Here is a 19,574-nt window from a genome sequence, read left to right as displayed (position 1 = left end):
CAAAATACCAACGAATGCGACCAACCGGCTCTCGATCCGCGCGATGCTTTCTCATGACGATTGAAAACAGTATTGGATACTGGAAAAAGGTCGACCACCATAATAAGCGAGTTGTGATTGACAAACACATTGGGAGCAGTATAACAATTTAGCAAATGAGGCAATACGATGGACAAAATCGCTGGCGTTGTCGAACACTCGAACCATCTGTCAATCACACTTACAGCAACAAGACACAACGATCAGGCGAGCTTGTTGAGTCCGGAATACCAACTTGCCGACTCGCTTAGCTTTTTCAGCTCGGAAGCAAGCAGCTGACAACAGGTTATCCCTAAGGCAGGCTTTTCATGGCGTCAGATGTCGTGGAAGCTAGACCTGGCTTCGCTCACTCCAGTTACTAATAGCACTTCACACAGAAGCGGTTTTCTCTGTCATGGCGATTCCATGGTGGCTTTATCTTCCAGTGATGGGTTGCTGTCACTAAAATATACATACAAAACCCGAGCCACAGACAGCCTTTTCCAATTACAACGCATCAGTCTTGGTCTTTACGACGACGAATATTGATCTATCTCAGATATCAATACCCTTATTCCAATTAATTATTCTTTGTATAGTTACACCTAGATATAATTGGATTGTCGCAGCATTGGCCAGATTTCTCATCACTCAACTCATCGGAGAGATGTCTATTTTTATGCCTCTCGAGAAGTGGTATGTAAACTACTACGTATGAAACAACTCATGCTGCATCAAATCTTTCAGGTCTAGAACCATTCTGAATTAGCAAAACTCTCAAGAGCAACGAAATACGAGCCCCACGTCTTATAGCGGGGATATTGTCGCTGGAGCTATCTTATGGGCTACAAACTCACACAGTGAGTGAGACGACTAGGCTGAGTGAGATTCACATGAAGGTCTCCTCTTTTATCAGGACATCATAGATAATGAGGGGCAGCGTTCTAAAAGCGGCTACTCCATCTCATGTCAACACCATTTACTCCATGCCGACTCTTCCTTTGCGTCGTGATACGGACTGTGGGGACTATCAATGCCTCTTCTTTGAATGAACGCAGAACTCTGCTTTTGCACAGCCCCTGAATGCTTCCAACATTAGAAATCTTAACAATTCCAATAAAAGATCTCCGTTACTGTGAGGACGTTTCCTCACTCCTTCGGGAATAGGAAGGGCGATTCAGGACGGAGTGTGATAACTTGGATGGGTTGTTGGTAATACCTAGCCCTCCGAGCTGAAAGTTAGCTTCGGTTATACGAATTGTGAATAATGCCTCCATCTCGAAAATAAGTGCAAGAAATCAGTATAAATACTAGAGGAGACTCTGGGAGATAGAACGGAAATCCTCATCACAGACATCAGATCAAAGTCACTTGGACACATCAATCCCAATAGTTCAAAGATACCTATCCAAACCCTCTTCGTTTTGTTCAAGATGCACTTCTCTTCTATCCTCCCCATCTTCGCTGTCATCGTCGGCCTCACCAATGCCAACCCCACCCCAGATGATGAACCTGTCCTTGAGACCCGCAGTGAAGGCGGCATCGCCTTGATCGAGCTCGATCTCGGCAAGGGCAAATACTACACTGGTGTCGGAAGCCCTGGAAAATGCTACAACCTTCCCTGGAACATCAAGTACTTTGATGTTTACTCCGACAAAACCAAATCCGTCATTAGCTGCTTCGACTGCAGAGTTTACACTGGATCCAACTGTAAGGGTAGCTATGTTACTCTTGGAGGTCAGGAGAAGGCATTCTTGGCTAAGGGGGGAAAGAAACCACAGTACAAGAGCTGGGAGTGCAATTGTAAGGAGGAGTGGTAGATGAGTGTAGGAGGGGGAGCAACTGGTAGACATGTGGAAAATGCGCTTGACAGTCACACCTCACTCCTTTAAGAAAGGTCTTTCCACGGCGACTTCGATTGGGAAACGGTCATTTGACTTCGACTTTGTTATGCTTATACCTCTTTTTTATTATCTTCTTCACTTCTCCATTCACTCATTCTACTGCTTCCAATCTTCCATGCAGGACTTTTTCATCTTTTCTTCCAGTCGTTACTAGTATAGACGTTGAATTCAACTTTCTGATTACTTTGGATTTGTCTCAAGTAACTGATCCATCAAGACACTCATGACTGGTGACGTATTTGCCTTAATCTAAGGACGCATCATCGGATGACAGCATGGAGGGGCGGGATGTGGGGAGCCGAGCCGCGACAGCGATGATACTCTGGATTCACACTGCCTTCCACTAGTAGACTTCAGCAAGTGTTTTTAAAACTTCGGGTACCCTTTCCGCTGGTAGGCGTCCGCGCGCGGCTCCATCTTTCTCCGTCGACGGACAGGTGTCTGTGTCACCTTGACCGGTATCACAACGTCGGATGGTACACTGCTATCATCCGACGCCCCGAAACTCATACTATTTCCAATTAGTAGCACTTTTACCTGTAGTCTGGGTGCTCGTTTGACCATCTCTGCGAACAAGCTTTGAAATGCCGTGAACCATGAGAAGCCTTCTGCTGGTAGAAGGTTATGGTCTATGACCGCCAGATCGATGACCACGTAGATTTGGGTTCGTGCCCGAAGTAGTGCCGAGCCAAGGAGTTGAAGCCAGTCTTGTTCGACATTGGCTCTGTGGAATTGCGCACATTGAAGAGACATTGAGCTCTCAGTTGTGCAGTCCTGGGATAACTTGAATGCTTGTAGGATAAGATGTTTAAATACATCTGTGCTTGAGGCTCGTCCATCTTGAGAGTCGTTTTGGGGACCACGCAAAGCCCATACAACAGGAATATTCTTGGACTGTAGTTGCTGGATGATATTGACACAGAACTTCCTAGAGGCATGGCGCGCTCGAAGACCGCCTTTAACGATAGCCACTCTTGACTCTGGTGCGGTAGACCACGCATGTAACTTAGGCGATTGCCAGAACTCATTCGTAGTGTCATACACCCTGACACGGTCATGTCGTATTTGCACCGACACGTTATATCGGAATGCTTCCAACGGATCCCCCAGCTTTCCGTCTTGTATATGTGACATGATCTGAGAGAACTGAAGGTCTGACAGGCGTTGGTTTGTGTCCAGAAGTGCACTCGAATGTAGAGCGTGGAATGAGTCCAGCCTGGCGATTATACTCTCATTCGTCTGAACAACGGCTCTTGACGAGGATGATTGGAAATTGTCCAGTTTCGCGACAATTGAGCTTAGTTTGAGACTAATATCCCTGATCTCAACACGTGCACTAGCAGCTGCTAGCTGGTCGATTTCTCTCGAGTTGGCTGTGATATCTTCAAGAAGGTCTTGATACCTGAGTTCAGGAGGTCGAGTAATACTATGGAGAAGATGGCGAAATGTGCCCTCCTGGCACCATTCATGAGCTCGGATGAAGAATCTCACGAGATTGGCGTAAAGATTGCTGACTGCTTGTCGTATACGGTCTGTTGGATAGAGAACTGTGACAAGTTCGACGCGAGGTAGTGAGTCTGCAATTTGCGACAGGGCTTTTGAGATTAAACATATTGTCGCCTCGTGATTTTGAGCAGACTTGAAATCGTCAGCGACTTGTAGAAGAGCGTGTTAATGGGAGCTGCGACTTACCACCAGTATTATTTTCATAGCTCCCCAGGCAAGAGACACATACTCAGGATGATGTTGGACCAAAACATCCATAATGTTTCCGTAGTGATGAATCTTGGAAGTGACCCTTTGAAGCCATTTCTTGGCTTTCGGGAAGCGCTTCTCATCCGAATATTTAGCGAATGAGTCCTGTGCCAACAATTGTATGTCTTGTATACTGGAGAAGCCTTGCGAGAAACCGACTTTCTCAGAGTCTTTGGTGAGAACCGACCCAAATCGGCTCAGTCCCTCCTGGAATGCATATTGAGCAGCTGGAAATGCAAAGTTGCTGTCAATCGTGAGTGAAGTGATTGCGGGGTTATTGTCAGGTTGACTTACGAGTATGTACCCTGTTTCGCATGAGTATTTGGAGAATACCAGGTACTCAGATAGTCTGCCATAGGATGATCCATTTTGAGTAGATTGATGAGCAGAACTCGAAGGATGTTCACGTCGAGAGTGATCCATCAGCCCTTGAGTTATCGGTTGCATCAACGCGCTGGAGTGGAGTGCGGCTGAGCTATCAAGGACAAGGATCATGGTATCTCTCTTCAAGGGTATTGGCTCATTCGTGTGTGCGACAAGGATTATGATACTCCTAGGATTATTAGCCACAGGGCTTCTGTTTTTGTCTGGACGGCCGAAGCCCCTCCTTCCCTTCAGGGAGGACAATCTCACGCTTTCACCGGTTGCCTCCCAGCCTTTTCTGTTCGTTCATCAATCAATCTTAAACAAATCACGAGTAAACAACAACATCTTCTCTTTCAGTGCTCTTCTCCTCTCGCCTCCCAATCTTGCCTCAGCAATCTTTTGCTTACCGCTGAGTAGCTTCGGCGGAAGCATCACCTTCTGTCAAGATTCCGCAGCAAGCGAAAGATAAGTCCCCCCAGCGATTGATTGAGCTGGGTTCATGGACCCCAAACATCCCCATCGAGGAAAAGGACGACTTCGAAGAATCGGCCCAATTTCATTGGATTAGTTCACAGATCTCACCAAGCGACAAATTTCAAGCTCAGCCACCCAAGACCTGGACGAATGTCCTCAGGGAAGCAGAAGGTACCGAACAGCAATCAAGGTCGGAACAAGGCTCTGAAAAAGAAGAAAGTGAACATACTCTTGCGAATGATAGCGACATAGATGGCGATGGTATAGATAACAGCGACGACAACGACGATTCTGATAACGAGAACAACGACTCGGACGCTGACGACGAGAGTGAAGACCCTATAATTAATGCTGCGAACTTTGGCAGAGTCCTTGCAGAAGCTGCAAATATTCAGAGCGGCTCATCAGACTCGGGTAGTGCTGAACAGAAAGACACCCTCGATACCGAGACCACTTGGAATTTTGTCCGTCATATTACCATCTCGCGAGATCAGACACACGCGAGTGGTTACGATAAGGAACAACTCGCGGCACTTCTTGAGCAAAGTTGTAGAGACATAGATCAGTCCAACGACCAAAATCAGCAACAGGGCCCAATATTACCGTCGATTGAATTCTCTGGTTCCCCTTCAACTCACGCTCTTCAAGATTATCAGATGCAACTTATGCTGCTTGAACAGCAAAACAAGAAACGGCTCATGATGGCCAGAATGGAACAAGACGTAATTTCGGGTGGCGAAAGTTCCGCCAAAGATAACACAATGTTATCTTTACCTACCACCGACGTGGAACAGGTCGACGACAATGGCAAAGAAGCCGTCCCCGCGAATCTTGTTCAAATAATCAAGATACAACAAGAGATTGAGAAGCTCCGCAGAATACAAAACACCTTGAAATCGACCACCTGGCTTGTGCTTCACAAGATACAAGGCGACGAGACCACATATCTGGCGGACCCCTCATGGGCCCCAAAGCAAGGACAAGCCCCGTACTTTAGAGGTAACTCACCTCTGGGTAACGAAAGCGAATACCTCAAGCATAGACCAGATGCTGCCTTTGTCGTGTACAGACACTATGACCCCACCTTCCAAGCAAAGGATGTTCGCAAGGCAAGGGAAGAGGGTCTCACGATGCCGTATCCTAAGCCTGTCCGAGAGGTCATCCAGCCACTATCAGAGCAAATGGTTGCTGCATTGGACGTATTCGTTGACTTACATCCGACCTTCAGGGATAGGTTTCCTGATTGGGTGTCCAGTGATCCTATCGACTCCCCATTTCTGTTCTGGTACTGCTATCGAACTGCGACCGATCTCCAAGCCATGGACGAACCGCACAGGACACAGATGATATTGCTCACGGAATGGATTGATAACAACTACAGCAAAATACACGCTGATGTCGAGGATAAATTCTCCCAAGGATACGTGTCTGAGTCAACTATGCCGTTTTTCATACAGCCGGGTGAGGTCTTGGTATCAATGACTGAAAAGGGCATCAGTGGTTATATCGCCGAGTCGTGGCCTTCTAAAGTTGTAGCCAATTATACAGCGCCTTCTCGGCCCAATGGACCACGAAAAATGACACAACGCTGGGCAGTTGATGCCTGGTCTTATGGATACGACGGAAGCTTCTACAAGGATTCCACGGTTCTCTCGCTAAACCTTGAGTTTGACGAGGATAAACCGGATGTTAGCATTGCGAAGCTAAATGTCTTACCCATACGGTTCGGCAATCGAGACTTCCAAACAAAGCTCGAACGTAGAGGGCGAACTATGTGGGCTTGCAGGGGCAGAAACCTCATCGCCTACCATGATGCCAACGACAATAACTTGTCTAGTGTAAGTTCTCAAGATTCATGATGTGGACCCTGCTAATAGTTATCAGGAAGGAGAGCGATACATGATCGATTTCAACACGTATAAGCAACTTCATTCGGATTCATACAAGTTCAAGATGGCTTATGTATCACTGTCAAACCCTAGCCGCAAAGAAATGGGCTCAGCTCTTATGGAGTGCGATGAGCCACCTGAGGCACCTGAGTTGTTTGTCTTTCCCAGCACTGTTGTTGGATATAATCTTCGGCACAAGAAGTGGCGTAAGTGATGCTATTTATTCGTATGTATGCAAAATCGATGTTCAATACTAACTGATGCCAGAGGACCTCCAGGTCGATTCGATTCAGGAATTGCAATGGAACAAACAAGCCTTCAGACACCTGGTGATAGACGAAGAAACCAAGGATATCATACAGGCTCTCGTCACAAGCAAGCTGGAAACGGATCAGACGACAGATCTGATCCAGGGCAAAGGCAACGGACTCATCATCTTATTGCATGGAGGACCAGGTACAGGCAAAACCTTTACAGCCGAAAGTGTCGCCGAGTTAGCTGAGAAGCCTCTCTTCCGAGTGACTTGTGGTGATATCGGAACGAAGCCGGAGGAAGTCGAGAAGTATCTCGAGTCAGTCCTACACCTGGGTAAGATCTGGGGTTGTGTGGTCTTACTCGACGAAGCCGACGTATTCCTTGAGCAGCGCACTCTGACAGACCTTGAGCGCAATGCTCTTGTTTCGGTGTTCCTTCGAGTTCTCGAGTACTACGAAGGCATCCTGATTCTAACTTCTAATCGCGTCGGCACTTTCGACGAAGCTTTCAAATCTCGTATTCAACTTTCTCTCCACTACGAAACCTTGACCAAATCTCAACGTCGCACCATTTGGTCCAATTTCCTCCAACGATTGAGCGCGCTCGAAAAGACTGCCGTTGTTCAGCCAATCACAGACCGCAAGAGAAAATATGAGGCTGAGCGAGGTATTAACTTTGACGAAATTGAACGACACTTGGCGGATTTAGCAGAGGAGCAGATGAACGGACGACAGATTCGCAATGCCATTACTACGGCGAGACAGCTGGCGAAGTTCAAGGATGAGAGTATGACATACAAGCACTTGGAGCATGTTATCAAGATTTCCAGGAAGTTTGACAAGTATATTGAGAAGGTTAGGGATAGTTATTCGGATGATCAGGTTGCTAGAGAAGAGGGCATTCGATAGGTTTAATGATAGAGCGATTTAACATCACATCTTAATTGTTTTCATTCCCAAGAAGGGGCCACTGTGCGGCTTTTATAACGTAATTTGGTGGCTGTGTTAGTGCAATGGTCCTAGTTACAAGCATATCTTCCTGCCTACCTATTCATTTAGACGTCTAGGCCATGTAGCTACAGTAGCAACAAACTTTTGGTGGTTTCTAAAACTATCGACTTTTGTAAAATTATCAAGAACTAGACGGATCAGCTGAAAAGGTGGTTTGATTCAAAAAGCCTCGTCCGCCATGCTTCGTTCTTTTTTACTTGCCAGGTTCTGCTACAGCTGCCAGTATTTCTCTTGTCTCTCCTATGACACTAACACTCATTTAACCAATTGTCTCTCGTTAGACCCTTTCACTCATTTGACAACCATGTATTCCCATAAGCTTTTGTCTTTGGCCTTGAGCCTCTTTGTAGTGGACTCAGTAGTCGCGAGTCCATGCAGGCCTTCTTCCTTTGCTGTCAGTATATCTTGCCACATCTAAAGCAGAATATTCGACGTTTACTAATTGATTAGGTTCTGTCGCTGTGACTACGCTTTCTGAATCAACGACTACGATTCTTCCTGTGCCTTCTTCTACCGAGACCTCCTTCTTCGATACTACCCTGACTACTCAGGCGGTCGAAACTAGCGACACTGAGACTGCCACTACACTTGTAACCAGCGCTACTTCTGTCGACATTACCACTGTTGACGGCGAAACATCAACTCTCGTGCTCGACACCACGGTCACCACTGAAGCCATCACTACTACAGCTGCTGAGGTTACCACAACTGCAGCAGAGACCACAACCACCGCGGAGGCTGGCTGCCCCCAAGTTACTCTTCTCGCCAATCCTACTCCCATCTTCACTTCCTCGGAAGGAATCGATCTTGACGACCAGTATAGAATCGTCGTGGTACCTTTTGACGTCGGAGTCTTTGGTGCTTCTTCATCCACTGTATATGTCAGTGTGAATGGATTAATAACACTGGGACGAGGCCCCAATGATGCCCATCTCAACGCAGCACTACCTGCCCAGAATATTCCGGAGGTTGCTATCCTCCCCTACTGGGATGATTTGTATGTCGCTGGGGGCTACTGTGGAATCGGTATCAGCTATGAAGTCATCGATACTCCCCGCGGTCGAGCTTTCACTGTCGAATACTATGTTGGTGGTAACGGCAATCCGGTCGGTGACCACTTCACTGTCAGCATGTTTGAGGATTATCCTGGAATTGTCAGATACGCGTACTACAAGACATCTAGGCATGGAAGTAGTGCTACTGTTGGTGCTCAGAATGGCATGCTCAAAGCACAGTACTCTTTCAATGGTGTTGATTCTATCCCTGATAATTTCTATGTTGAGATTGATACGAGCAGTGGGCAGGGCATTTTCACCAGTGGTCGATTGTAAAGACGGACCGGGATATCGTAGAACGATACAGACATTGCACAAACCATGTTTTCTTTCTGACCTACTGACGTGGAGGATTTCACTTGGTATCTCGCACTATTTAACAAGGCTTTTACAATAACTGAGATGTGAACATAACAGCTCCCGTTGTAAGATCATAAAAAGTTTACTCCAGTTTCGCTTACAACTTCAATGATTAGAGGAATACACTCGCAAATATTATAAAAGAACTCCACGATCACGCTAGCCTCGGGATATAACGAAGTTATTGCACCTGAACTATAGAATGGACAAAAATTGGATCGATATTTCACAGACAGCATCATAATTTACTTTTGGAACCACCAGTGTCTGTCTTAATGTTCGAGGTTATTGTTCAACTTACCCGAGACTGATAAGATGGATGAATGGAGATAAGAGGTGATGTGATAAGATAAGATAAGTGGTTCCTTGTTCACGCCAGACCGGAAATAGTACAACGGCTCGCTTACTCAATCCGGATCCACTGTCAAGATACCGAAGTCGCCGACTTGAACCTTACACTAACACTTGCTGAGAAATACAGCAACACATCACGACGCCCATGACCGAAACAGCGAACACTAACGACTCCAGACCGTCAAGCATTACGCCAGGTCGTACACATGTAGCGCGTGTCGCGTGTAAAGCATGCCACGCCCGGCGAGTAAAATGTGACGCTGCGGATAGCCAACCTTGTTGGCATTGTCGCACGCGCGGGTCACAATGTGAATTGATAGAGTCAAAGCGTGGAAAGTATGTAGTAGATATATCACGATGGAGCAAGTTCAAAGACTTACAGTGTTGTAGATATGTAAGACGGAGTAATGTCCAGTCGCAACAGAGACGCTCTTCCAGGCGCTTACAACAAACGCAAAGTCCAGCCCCTGATGGAGACGAGACTACGAGCTTTGAGAGTATTGCTGTCGCCACACCTGAGAATTACGCAACTGGAAGATTGACTCAAAATCACCAAGTGACAGAGCCGAGCGTCACACCCAACGCTCAGCAACAACCTCAATCAAATTTAACTCAAGCCAAAGATAGATCGTTCTTTCTCGGCGACTCAAGTAGTCTATCATACATCATCGAATTGATATGTACTCCGAGAAGCGGTGTCAGTGAACCAGTGAAGGTCCATTATCCCATCCCAGCATCAATAGTGGAAAGGGCAGTTGCTCCAAGTCGACCTCAAATCGAACCGCTACGTTTACAAGACGCATTGACACTTCCATCGAGGGAAATATCCGATCGTCTGGTCTATGTTTTCTTCGATATCGTGCACCCTCCATGGCCAGTTGTGGATAGAAAGTCATTCTTACAGCTCTACCGAGATAGGAAAGCATCGCCGCTGCTCTTACATGCCATGTTTCTCGTAACTTTCATATTTTGCGATGAGGACCTTATTCGAGATGCGGGATTCAGCGACCGTGTTGCGGCACGCAAATATCACTATCTCCGGGCTAAGACGCTGTACGATGTTGACCACGAGACTGATCGTGATATCCTCGCTGCTTCACTTCACCTGTTGGGATTCTGGTGGAATGGACCGGATGATCAGAAAGACGCATGGTTCTGGTCAGGCTGTGCAACATCATATGCCCAGTCACTAGGTCTTCACCGCTCGTATGTCATTTCATCTTTCGCTCGTAGCTCTTGCTGACCTTCCCATAGGACAGTTGCTTCTAGGCTCAGTCCTGAGAAAAAAGCACTGCGAAAACGTATCTGGTGGTCTATATATGTAAGTTCAGTCTTAACTTTCTGCTGAGGAATCTAATAGTAGTAGACTCGTGATCGACATACTGCTGCATGTTTGGGCAAGCCATGTAGAGTCCGTGACGAGGATTGTGATATTGAACCTGTCACGGAAGCTGACTTATACTTTGACGATGTCATGGACGACCCTCTCATACCGCCGCAGAAAGAATACCATACAGCCTTCTTCATCGAGATGAGCAAAGCTGCTGAGATCCGTAGGCTAACCATTGACCCAATTCTTGATATTGGCTAACAACTCATGAATAGTTGGGGATATCGTTATTGGAGAGTTTAGTCCTCGTCGTCTTGCACTGGAACGCTACGAAGTGCCTAATCTGAAAGCAAGACTCGAGCAATGGGAGTCAAAGTTACCAGAGTGCATGAAAAAGGCACCGCTTGATGAGACTTTGGGAGAAGCATTCTGGGCTACACAGTTGCATATGGCGTACCAGTAGGATTATACGAGCAACTTATCGAATATCACTGACCAGAGATAGGAATTACTTCATCCTTCTATTCCGACCGAAAGCAATCGACGACATGTCATCAGCGGAAGCTGAAAGAGATAAGACAGCGCGAGCGGCTGCTGACTACATCACCCGGATGACTGAAGACCTCATTGCTGTCGGAACATTACGATACACCCAAATGCACATGTAAGTAAAGATCCTACCTTTTGTTCCCAATTTCTGACAGCCTGCAGGATCCCAGCTGTTTTCGGAGCCCTCTCAATCCACACGCTCGTCATCTGTCGGAAAGACCCAATCCGTCGACAACTAGCTGGCAACAAATCCCGACAGTGCATTCTCGCACTCAGTGAACTTGCAAAATCTTGGCCTATTGGTCTATGGATTACCAAGTTGTTTGTGAATCTCTTGAGACGGCTTACAGGTCAAGGGTCAGCGTTGTCAGCGGGATCAATAGTCGATGTGAGGTCTCGCATTGCCAATGACAGTGGCGTCAGCGAGGGCTCTACTCAACCTCCTTTAAGAGGAGGGAATGGAACACATAACCCTGATGAAGCCATGAACGTGTTGAATCAACAGGGGAACCCGGCAAGTGGGTTCCTTGACGGTACTAACGGTGTTGCTATGGCAGAGCAGCAAGGCAGTGACATGTTTCAACAGCCTGTTGATCAATTTGGACTTGATGCCTTCTGGGCGGAGGATACCATTGATGTTGATTTACTTCTTCAGCATGGATTGTGTCCACTACTTCCAGCTGACTTTGGCCTTATGCCTCCGGGGACATTTGGCCTATGAGACTGAGTTGGACTTGCTCTAAGAATTTGAGTCTATGTCTATTCTCTATGGTATAATTCTATAAAGAAATTATGCAACTTTGTTACGTCGCAAAATACTTTTTCCTTCACCTCTCATGACCACCAACACATGACGTCTATGTGTAAGAAGCGAATCTGCTCTTAGCTCTCAACTGCTTTCCATATTTGAAGAACAGCCAAGGGAACGGCGCCATAGCCACCGTCAAAAATGCAAGCAGACTAGATGCCCACTGGTAACCAAGCTTTTCATACATCTGGATACCGAAAAGAGGGAATGCCGCTGAATAACATGTTAGAAGCAGTGGTGATAGATGAAAGTGAGGGAGGACTTACCAGCAAATGAGCAACGGGCGAAACTGTTAGCTGCCATTGCCGAGGCGGCGTATTGAGGGTAGGCGTCTACCAAGAAGGTGAAGATGCCTGTGAAAACAAGGAGCATGCTAGATGAAATGTTAGTTGATGGATCAGATGAGGGAGAGAAAAATTAACGTACCCGCACCCAAACACGCCAGAACCAATAATGGGCACAATCCAATGCACGCTGGCATATGTTGTCCAAGCAAACCAGAACAGACCGATGGGAATAAGCACGGCACCAAGAATAGTCGGGGGCAATCTATACTCAGGCTCACTGATAGCCTTGCCTGTCGCCTTCTCCTGCTCTTCCAACCATTTCAATCGAAGTCTAGCCCAAATTGGCGTGGAGGCTGTTGCAACCAGTAGTCCAACAAAGATACCCAAAAACGTCATACCGACCTGCCAGAGGTTCATGCCGTGGTTTGTACGGAAGACGAGAGGGAAAGCACCGAAGAATAGGTAGAGAATTCCGAGGAGAATGGCTGAGTAAAGATCTAGGCAGAGACACATGGGTTCCAGAAAGAGGAGCTGGAATGGTCGAAGGATGGAGAGCTTGAGCGTTTCGAGGATGGGCTTCTGATCTTCTTCCATTGGGGCTCGGTATTCGTCGTTGCCAGTTTCTTTTCGAAGCTTCCTCGCCTTTTCGCGTAGTAGGATAGGATGAAATGTCTCTGGCGCAAAGAAAACAATGGCAACCATAAGAAAGGCAGCCCAGATAAGCATGACGTAGTATGTCCAGCGCCAGTTGACATTGTAGTTAATGAAGCCTCCAACCAATGGTCCAAGAGCTGGTCCAATGAATGGCGCGAGAGATACCAAACTCATAGGCTTCTGAATCTCATGCCTCTCAAAGACATCTCCTGCTGTACCTCCCGCAACACTGAGGAAACTACTGCCCGCGAAACCAGTAAAGAAACGCGCGATGATCATGGTCTGAATGTTTTGAGCGACAGCTGATGGAATCGTCCAGATGATAAACATGGTCCATGATACCAAGTAGATGGGTCGTCGGCCGTAGTACTCGCTCAGAGGACTAGTCAGAACGGGACCAAGGGCAATGCCCAGGACAAATGTTGAGAGGCCGAGAGTGGCAACAATTTGAGAGCAGTTGAACTCTTTGTTCATTTGGGCATATGTAGCTGTGTAAATGGAACTGGCACAAGTTCTGTAGTTACTTTATTAGTAAAGCCATTGTTTGTTTGCGAGTTTGACCTACACGCAAAGACTACCGACACAGGCAATGGAAACAATAAGCCATTTTCGCATTCTCGACATACTTCTCGGACACATGGGATCCTTGTCGCCATCCCAACCGACCTGCATTGATTTGGACGACACATGCTGATTAACAATTTCTGTAGGTTGATCGCTTAGCTCTTGAGAAGAGCGACGAGTCTCACTCTCTGCCATGACTGCTATTGTTGATGATGGTGATGATGTTGATTGAACATGACAGGACTGACGTAGATAATTATATATGAGAGTAAGAAGAAAAGGGACTAGGAAGAAAACAAATTTAACCGGCTCCACGGCATTGAAAAAAAAAGAGGATTTGTAATGACGATATCGTTTTTAGGCGGAGATAAGGAGGTGTGGGGAATAAGAGTCGAGGTCAAGATGCCGAGGTGACTTGGAGTTGTGACGTATCCATTGTTTACAGCAGGGGGCAACTCGTCACGGATTGATCACATTCTGTTCATGATATATCATGACGGACAGATTAGAAATGGAATCGATGTATTGTCTTGAAGTATACGCTATACCTCTAATTAGAGTGGTATGATATGCTTGCTGGTGTAGTAGCAGTTATGTTGCCAAGACTGAGGCTCTGTAGTGTGGATTTCTTGCCGCTTTGGCCAATTGGCTAGTCATCGTCGTTGGTCCTAATATTTACTCACCTTTCACTATCACTTAATGAGATCACCCTCACCAAAATGAACGCCGATTCGGAGAAACCAGTTTTATTTTTGTGAGAACGCGCAATTACTCATATTTCACTACTAATGCTCTTGTCTAGTGACATTGACAATTGCCTGTATTCACGCAGTGAGTCAACTCATCGACTCATCCCCACTCTCATTCACTCACCATCATCAGATTACAAAGTCCTTGAGCTCATGTCAAATCTCATCGACTCTTACTTCAAAACGCATCTAGGCCTCTCCCCAGAAGAAGCCGAACGTCTTCACAAAGACTACTATCAACAATACGGTCAAGCAATTGAAGGTCTTGTGCGCGATTATCAGATTGACGCTCTTGACTACAACGCCAAAGTCGATGACGCGCTTCCACTCGACGATCTCATCAAACCCAACCCTCAACTACGAAAATTCCTTCAAGACATTGATACATCAAAAGTCAGACTCTGGCTTTTGACCAATGCGTATGTCAATCACGGAAAAAGAGTGGTTGGGTTGTTGGGCGTGGATGATTTGTTTGAGGGTTTGACGTATTGCGATTATACCCAGATCCCCTTTGTTTGTAAACCGCAGAAGGAAATGTTCATGAAAGCTATGAGAGAAGCAGGAGTTTCTGAAACTGCCAAGTGTTATTTCATTGGTGAGTTGAAGTTTGTAATTGAGACCTTGAATTATGTTGACTTTGGTAGATGATTCGCACAAGAATTGTGTTGGAGCACAAAAAGCTGGCTGGACAGCTGTTCATTATGTCGAAGAGGGATTTCCTTTACCAGATACACCTGCATCGCAACATCAGATCCGTAGCCTTGAAGAGCTGCGATCGCTTTATCCTGAGTTTTTTAAGACTGGGGAATAGGCCACATTATGGTATACATGTGTTTGACGCGAAGAAACACGAAACCAAAGTACCCTATATTTCCCAAGGCCCCCGTGAGAAGAGACAAAGGTACAAGGGTTCATCTCCGCTACTTCGGAGCATGTCTGGGAATAGTCAAACCATGTCTGCTTTGAGATAACTACACGTTCTCAATTGAAACCTTTCAGTCAGCCGCAATCATTTTGGCAAAGCTGAAAGTTTCTGTCTCACCAGTCAGCGATAATAGAGACTGTTATCAGGAATGTGACTCTGCCTCAACGCCCCTGCATATTCACCGGTGGCATGTCCCAAGTCTAGACCCCGCCAACGGACCAGGGTCTGGAGAACTCCGGTATTTCAGCTCCCAGCAGCTGCATGGCAATCTCACTAAAGTGGCTTGCTGAAATTCCCTAGTCCACTCACTAGCCCACTGAACTATTTGCTTGGGGAAGCCTTACGCGGCACGGCACGAACTAAACGGGTGAAGCTATGACTTTTGTGGCTTTGCGGAGCTGAGACATAGAGTTCTCGACTTGAAGTTATTGGACGCCTTTACGTGAGATTCGATTTGGTGTTGCAACTTTGACTTTTGTCTTTTTGTTCAGCTGAGGGTATGTGACGAAGATAAATGCTTATAATTCCCCAGGCTGACAATGCTTTCAATCCTCACTTCATTGTCCACCTGCATCTTCAATTATTGACTTATTACTCGTCACTACTCAAAATGCCATCAGCTATGAGCGCTCATATCGAGCAGGCGATTGTTCCAGATGAACACGTCAAACTCATTCTTTGCTTCGATGGTACTGGCAATACCTTCAGTGGTACCAATGCCGACACCAACGTTGTCAAGATTCTTCGCAAGCTTGATCGCAACAACAACAAGCAGTACCATTACTACCAGAGTATGTAGTCTTTCCACCTGTATCTCTTTTACCGCGGGACTAACATCCATTGCAGCCGGTATTGGTACTTACGATGTGAATGAGAGTTCCATCCACAAGTCAACTCTTGGAGAGGTCAAGAGCAAGGTCTCCAAGGTAATTGACCAAGGTTTCGGCACAACATTTGATGCCCACATCATGGCTGGCTACCGTTTCCTCATGCGATACTATGAGCCCCAGGCCAAGATCTACATCTTTGGCTTCAGTCGTGGTGCTTACACTGCCAAGTATCTATCACGCATGGTCAACAAGGTCGGTCTTCTTTGCAAGGGTAACGAGGAGATGGTACCTTTTGCCTATCGCCTTTATGCCCGCGCTCTAGAATGCGAAAGCGCGGATCGTCTCGCTACGCAAAAGGGTAGTGTCTGGGGCATGGGCGGTCCTGAGGAACTACCACCCAAAACAAACTCTGAGACATCGCTCAATGGTAACAATCAGCCAAACGATGCACCCAATGGTTTTAGCAACGGCGCATCTAACGGCGTCAATGATTCTTCTTCTTCTTCGTCTGATTCATCTGACGACGAACATGCCCCTGCTGGTGCGGAAGAGCCTACCGAGACTGACGACGAGGAAGACAAGACAACTTTCATGGCTGGCAATGTCAACATCAAGAGAGGGAATGATACCAAGAAGGCCAGAAGGGAAGTAAAGGCCTTCAGTCAAACCTTCTGCCGAAACGAGGGCTCAGATCCCAAGGATCACAAAAACATCAAGGTGTTCTTCCTCGGTATGTGGGATTGTGTCAACTCTGTTGCAGTCGTCGAGAAGAATGCTCCGGCACCTGTTGAGATCACCGGAACTGCGAAGCATGTTCGCCACGCTGTTGCTGTCGATGAGCGTCGCGTCAAGTTCAAGCCTGCTCTTCTAGCACAGGACATTCGAACAGTCGTCAAGGAGGCCCAGGACAAAGCGGAAGCGAGACGCAAAAAGGGGAAGAACCCAAAGAAAAGCAAGAAGTCCGTGGAGCAGCGGAAGAAGGAAGAAGAAGAGAACAAGGAGGATATCAGAGAAGTCTGGTTCCCTGGAAACCATGGCGACATTGGAGGAGGTTGGCCTGCTATGCCTGAACTCGTCTCACCCGATAAGCTACCATGGTATACGCGTCTCGGCAACGTCCTCACAAGTATGAAGCCTAAGAAGAACGAGGATGAGCCTCTTCTCAGGAACAATGATCTTCAGATGAGCGACATGGCTCTCGATTGGATGATTCGGGAGGTCACTCTCGTTGGCGATCAAGAACCCAAGTCTGCTGTTCACTGGTGCCACACTCTTGACAAGTTTAGAAACAACATGGACGACACAAAGACACTCGTTGAAGGAAAGACAAAGTTGCAGAGATATGTCATTGAGGGCTTCAAGCACGACACTCTTTCCTTTGGTTACGGATCTTCTGTCTTCAAGGTGATTTTGTGGAAGTTTATGGGTGAGTCTCTTCATATCACAACTTTATTCACTAGTATAGCTAACTCGACCTAGAATGTCTCCCTGGAATTCCCCGATGGGAACTCAACGATAAGTCCGCGAAGGAAGAGGACAAGGGCTGGGAATCCCGACGCTGGACTCCCAACTTTGGCAGCTTCCGTGATATTCCACGTAGAGCTGTCCTTCACAACTCTCTTATTGAGAGACTGAAAGCTCAGGACATCAACTACCGCCCTGGAAACAATCATGGTCGTGGCACGCCTTGTTTGTTGGGTGCTGGTAAGAAGGAAGTTGCCAAGATGAAGAAGGCTGAGTTGCAGAACCAGAAGGAGCTCAGCGCTTACACTGACGAGAGGGAGAAGACATGGGCTGCGAGACATCAGCTTTGGCAACTTGAGCCCAAGGCTTAGGATATCACTGTTTTTGGAATATGTAATTAGATGGTTTAGGCGTTTGGAAGGGTAATCACATTAGTTTGGTTCAGAAAACATGGTCCATTTCGGGTTATCAGGGTAGCTTACTTTTCAGCCAATCCATTATTTGCTAATATCCGATGTCCGACTGAGTTCGTAAAATGACCAATAGCGGCAGTGGGATGTCCAGAAGGATTTACCTGTAAGCTTACAGACCATCTAGACTCCGTGCTGACGACGTGAGATTTTATATAACCTTGATCCTGACGTCTCACGTCATCCTATTTCTTAGACTTACTCAAAGTAGGCCCCAGTTGCGCAAACAATTCCACTACTAAAAGAAAAGAAGTTCAGCTGAACATGGAATCTCCAACACGCGTGCTTGTGACAGGTGGAAGTGGCTTCTTGGGTGGTCACGTGGTACGGCAACTCCTCCACGATTCTACGACTACAGTCGCCATCACCAGTCGCCATCCCAAGGTTCCTGTCGATGTGTCGGATGAATCGCGTATCTCTCTCTTTCCGCTTAATCTTACATCTCGAGACCAAATCGACCAAGTCTTTCAGAACTTCAAGCCTCATGCGATCATCCATACCGTATCCCCATCTTATCTGGATACCAGAAAAGCATTGATCGAAACCAATGTCGATGGGACAAAACTTCTGCTAGAAGCCGCAAAGGCTTGTACTCATACACAAGCATTTATATTTACTTCTTCCAATCAGGCTGTCGTACCGACACAAGAGCCATTGTCCGAAGAGAATGCCCAACAATATGACGAGACCAATGCACCTAACGCCTACGCCTTGTCAAAAGGTCTAACCGAAAGACTCGTAACCGCTGCAAACTCGGACGAGTTGTACACTTCAGTCATCAGAATCCCCGGCATCTATGGCGAATATGATACCAACTTCATCCCTCAGCTTGTGTCGAGTATTCGACGAAATGAACACAAAATGCAAGTTGGGAACGATGACAAACTTTTCGAAGTTGCCTATGTGAAGAAAGCGGCCGAGGCCCATATCCTGGCGATGAAGGCTCTCCTCGATCCCACAACCCGTGTTCAAGCTGGTGGTGAAGCATTCTTCATCTCCGATGGCAAACCACAGAAGTTCTTTGACTTCTGTAGAAGGTTTTACGCGGCTGCTGGTAGTCCTGTCAGGCCAGAAGAGGTGACACGTATTCCGTTACCTGTTATGCAAGTTATGGCGTCAACTACTGAATGGTTATACTGGATTTTCACGTTGGGCATGATGCAACCTGGTCTACGAAGAATTAGTATGGATCATCTGGATACTGGTTGTTGTTGGTCGTTGGATAAAGCGAGGAAGATATTGGGATATGAGCCTATTGATGATCAGGATGAAATCATCAATAGTACGATGGAGTGGGCTATGAAAGCCCTCTGAAGCTAAGAACCCTTTGATTTGAACTGACACTCACAGAAACTTCAACAAGATTGCAATATGGGCTCCAAATTGAAATTTCTTTCATTTACATGTTACCCCCAACTGTGACCCAAACCGTCTCAAGTTTCTTAGTATCGTTGAGCTTTCATATGAACTTACAAATGTTGATGATGAAGAAACCAGACCATAT

General features: G+C 46.6%; 9 protein-coding genes across 9 annotated transcripts; 7 read left to right on the top strand and 2 right to left on the bottom strand.

Moving 5' to 3' along the window:
• Positions 1–1,451: 1,451 nt before the first annotated feature.
• FSST1_003028 (uncharacterized protein) lies at positions 1,452–1,838 on the top strand (the record flags this gene model as incomplete). Its single annotated transcript, XM_083229070.1, has 1 exon — positions 1,452–1,838. The coding sequence occupies one exon, from the start codon at positions 1,452–1,454 to the stop codon at positions 1,836–1,838; it is 387 nt and encodes a 128-aa protein (XP_083086458.1).
• Positions 1,839–2,288: 450 nt separating this feature from the next.
• Positions 2,289–4,045, bottom strand: FSST1_003027 (uncharacterized protein; the record flags this gene model as incomplete). The annotated part of the gene is made up of 3 exons (XM_083223799.1): positions 2,289–3,560; positions 3,615–3,921; positions 3,972–4,045. The coding sequence occupies 3 exons, from the start codon at positions 4,043–4,045 to the stop codon at positions 2,289–2,291; spliced, it is 1,653 nt and encodes a 550-aa protein (XP_083086457.1).
• A 125-nt stretch (positions 4,046–4,170) lies between these two features.
• FSST1_003026 (ATP-binding protein) lies at positions 4,171–7,569 on the top strand (the record flags this gene model as incomplete). Its single annotated transcript, XM_083229069.1, has 4 exons — positions 4,171–4,189; positions 4,461–6,355; positions 6,402–6,612; positions 6,674–7,569. The coding sequence occupies 4 exons, from the start codon at positions 4,171–4,173 to the stop codon at positions 7,567–7,569; spliced, it is 3,021 nt and encodes a 1,006-aa protein (XP_083086456.1).
• Positions 7,570–7,975: 406 nt separating this feature from the next.
• On the top strand, positions 7,976–9,002 carry FSST1_003025 (uncharacterized protein; the record flags this gene model as incomplete). The annotated part of the gene is made up of 2 exons (XM_083229068.1): positions 7,976–8,069; positions 8,122–9,002. The coding sequence occupies 2 exons, from the start codon at positions 7,976–7,978 to the stop codon at positions 9,000–9,002; spliced, it is 975 nt and encodes a 324-aa protein (XP_083086455.1).
• Positions 9,003–9,585: 583 nt separating this feature from the next.
• Positions 9,586–12,040, top strand: FSST1_003024 (transcription factor domain-containing protein; the record flags this gene model as incomplete). Its single annotated transcript, XM_083229067.1, has 7 exons — positions 9,586–9,776; positions 9,831–10,646; positions 10,695–10,761; positions 10,807–10,993; positions 11,046–11,229; positions 11,276–11,434; positions 11,482–12,040. The coding sequence occupies 7 exons, from the start codon at positions 9,586–9,588 to the stop codon at positions 12,038–12,040; spliced, it is 2,163 nt and encodes a 720-aa protein (XP_083086454.1).
• A 136-nt stretch (positions 12,041–12,176) lies between these two features.
• On the bottom strand, positions 12,177–13,827 carry FSST1_003023 (major facilitator superfamily domain-containing protein; the record flags this gene model as incomplete). The annotated part of the gene is made up of 4 exons (XM_083229066.1): positions 12,177–12,340; positions 12,394–12,500; positions 12,554–13,582; positions 13,634–13,827. The coding sequence occupies 4 exons, from the start codon at positions 13,825–13,827 to the stop codon at positions 12,177–12,179; spliced, it is 1,494 nt and encodes a 497-aa protein (XP_083086453.1).
• A 524-nt stretch (positions 13,828–14,351) lies between these two features.
• FSST1_003022 (pyrimidine 5'-nucleotidase) lies at positions 14,352–15,192 on the top strand (the record flags this gene model as incomplete). The annotated part of the gene is made up of 4 exons (XM_083229065.1): positions 14,352–14,386; positions 14,435–14,463; positions 14,515–14,976; positions 15,026–15,192. The coding sequence occupies 4 exons, from the start codon at positions 14,352–14,354 to the stop codon at positions 15,190–15,192; spliced, it is 693 nt and encodes a 230-aa protein (XP_083086452.1).
• Positions 15,193–15,916: 724 nt separating this feature from the next.
• On the top strand, positions 15,917–17,971 carry FSST1_003021 (T6SS phospholipase effector Tle1-like catalytic domain-containing protein; the record flags this gene model as incomplete). The annotated part of the gene is made up of 3 exons (XM_083229064.1): positions 15,917–16,097; positions 16,153–17,562; positions 17,616–17,971. 3 exons carry the CDS (start codon positions 15,917–15,919, stop codon positions 17,969–17,971), a joined length of 1,947 nt encoding a protein of 648 aa, XP_083086451.1.
• A 363-nt stretch (positions 17,972–18,334) lies between these two features.
• On the top strand, positions 18,335–19,384 carry FSST1_003020 (uncharacterized protein; the record flags this gene model as incomplete). The annotated part of the gene is made up of 1 exon (XM_083229063.1): positions 18,335–19,384. One exon carries the CDS (start codon positions 18,335–18,337, stop codon positions 19,382–19,384), a length of 1,050 nt encoding a protein of 349 aa, XP_083086450.1.
• Between the last annotated feature and the right edge of the window lie 190 nt (positions 19,385–19,574).

Source organism: Fusarium sambucinum, chromosome I, assembly GCF_050947815.1.
Source record: "Fusarium sambucinum isolate potato_lamoka chromosome I, whole genome shotgun sequence".
Taxonomy (NCBI): Eukaryota; Fungi; Ascomycota; class Sordariomycetes; order Hypocreales; family Nectriaceae; genus Fusarium; species Fusarium sambucinum.
Note: the sequence above shows the minus strand (reverse complement) of the source record. Positions and strands in the feature narration are given on the sequence as shown.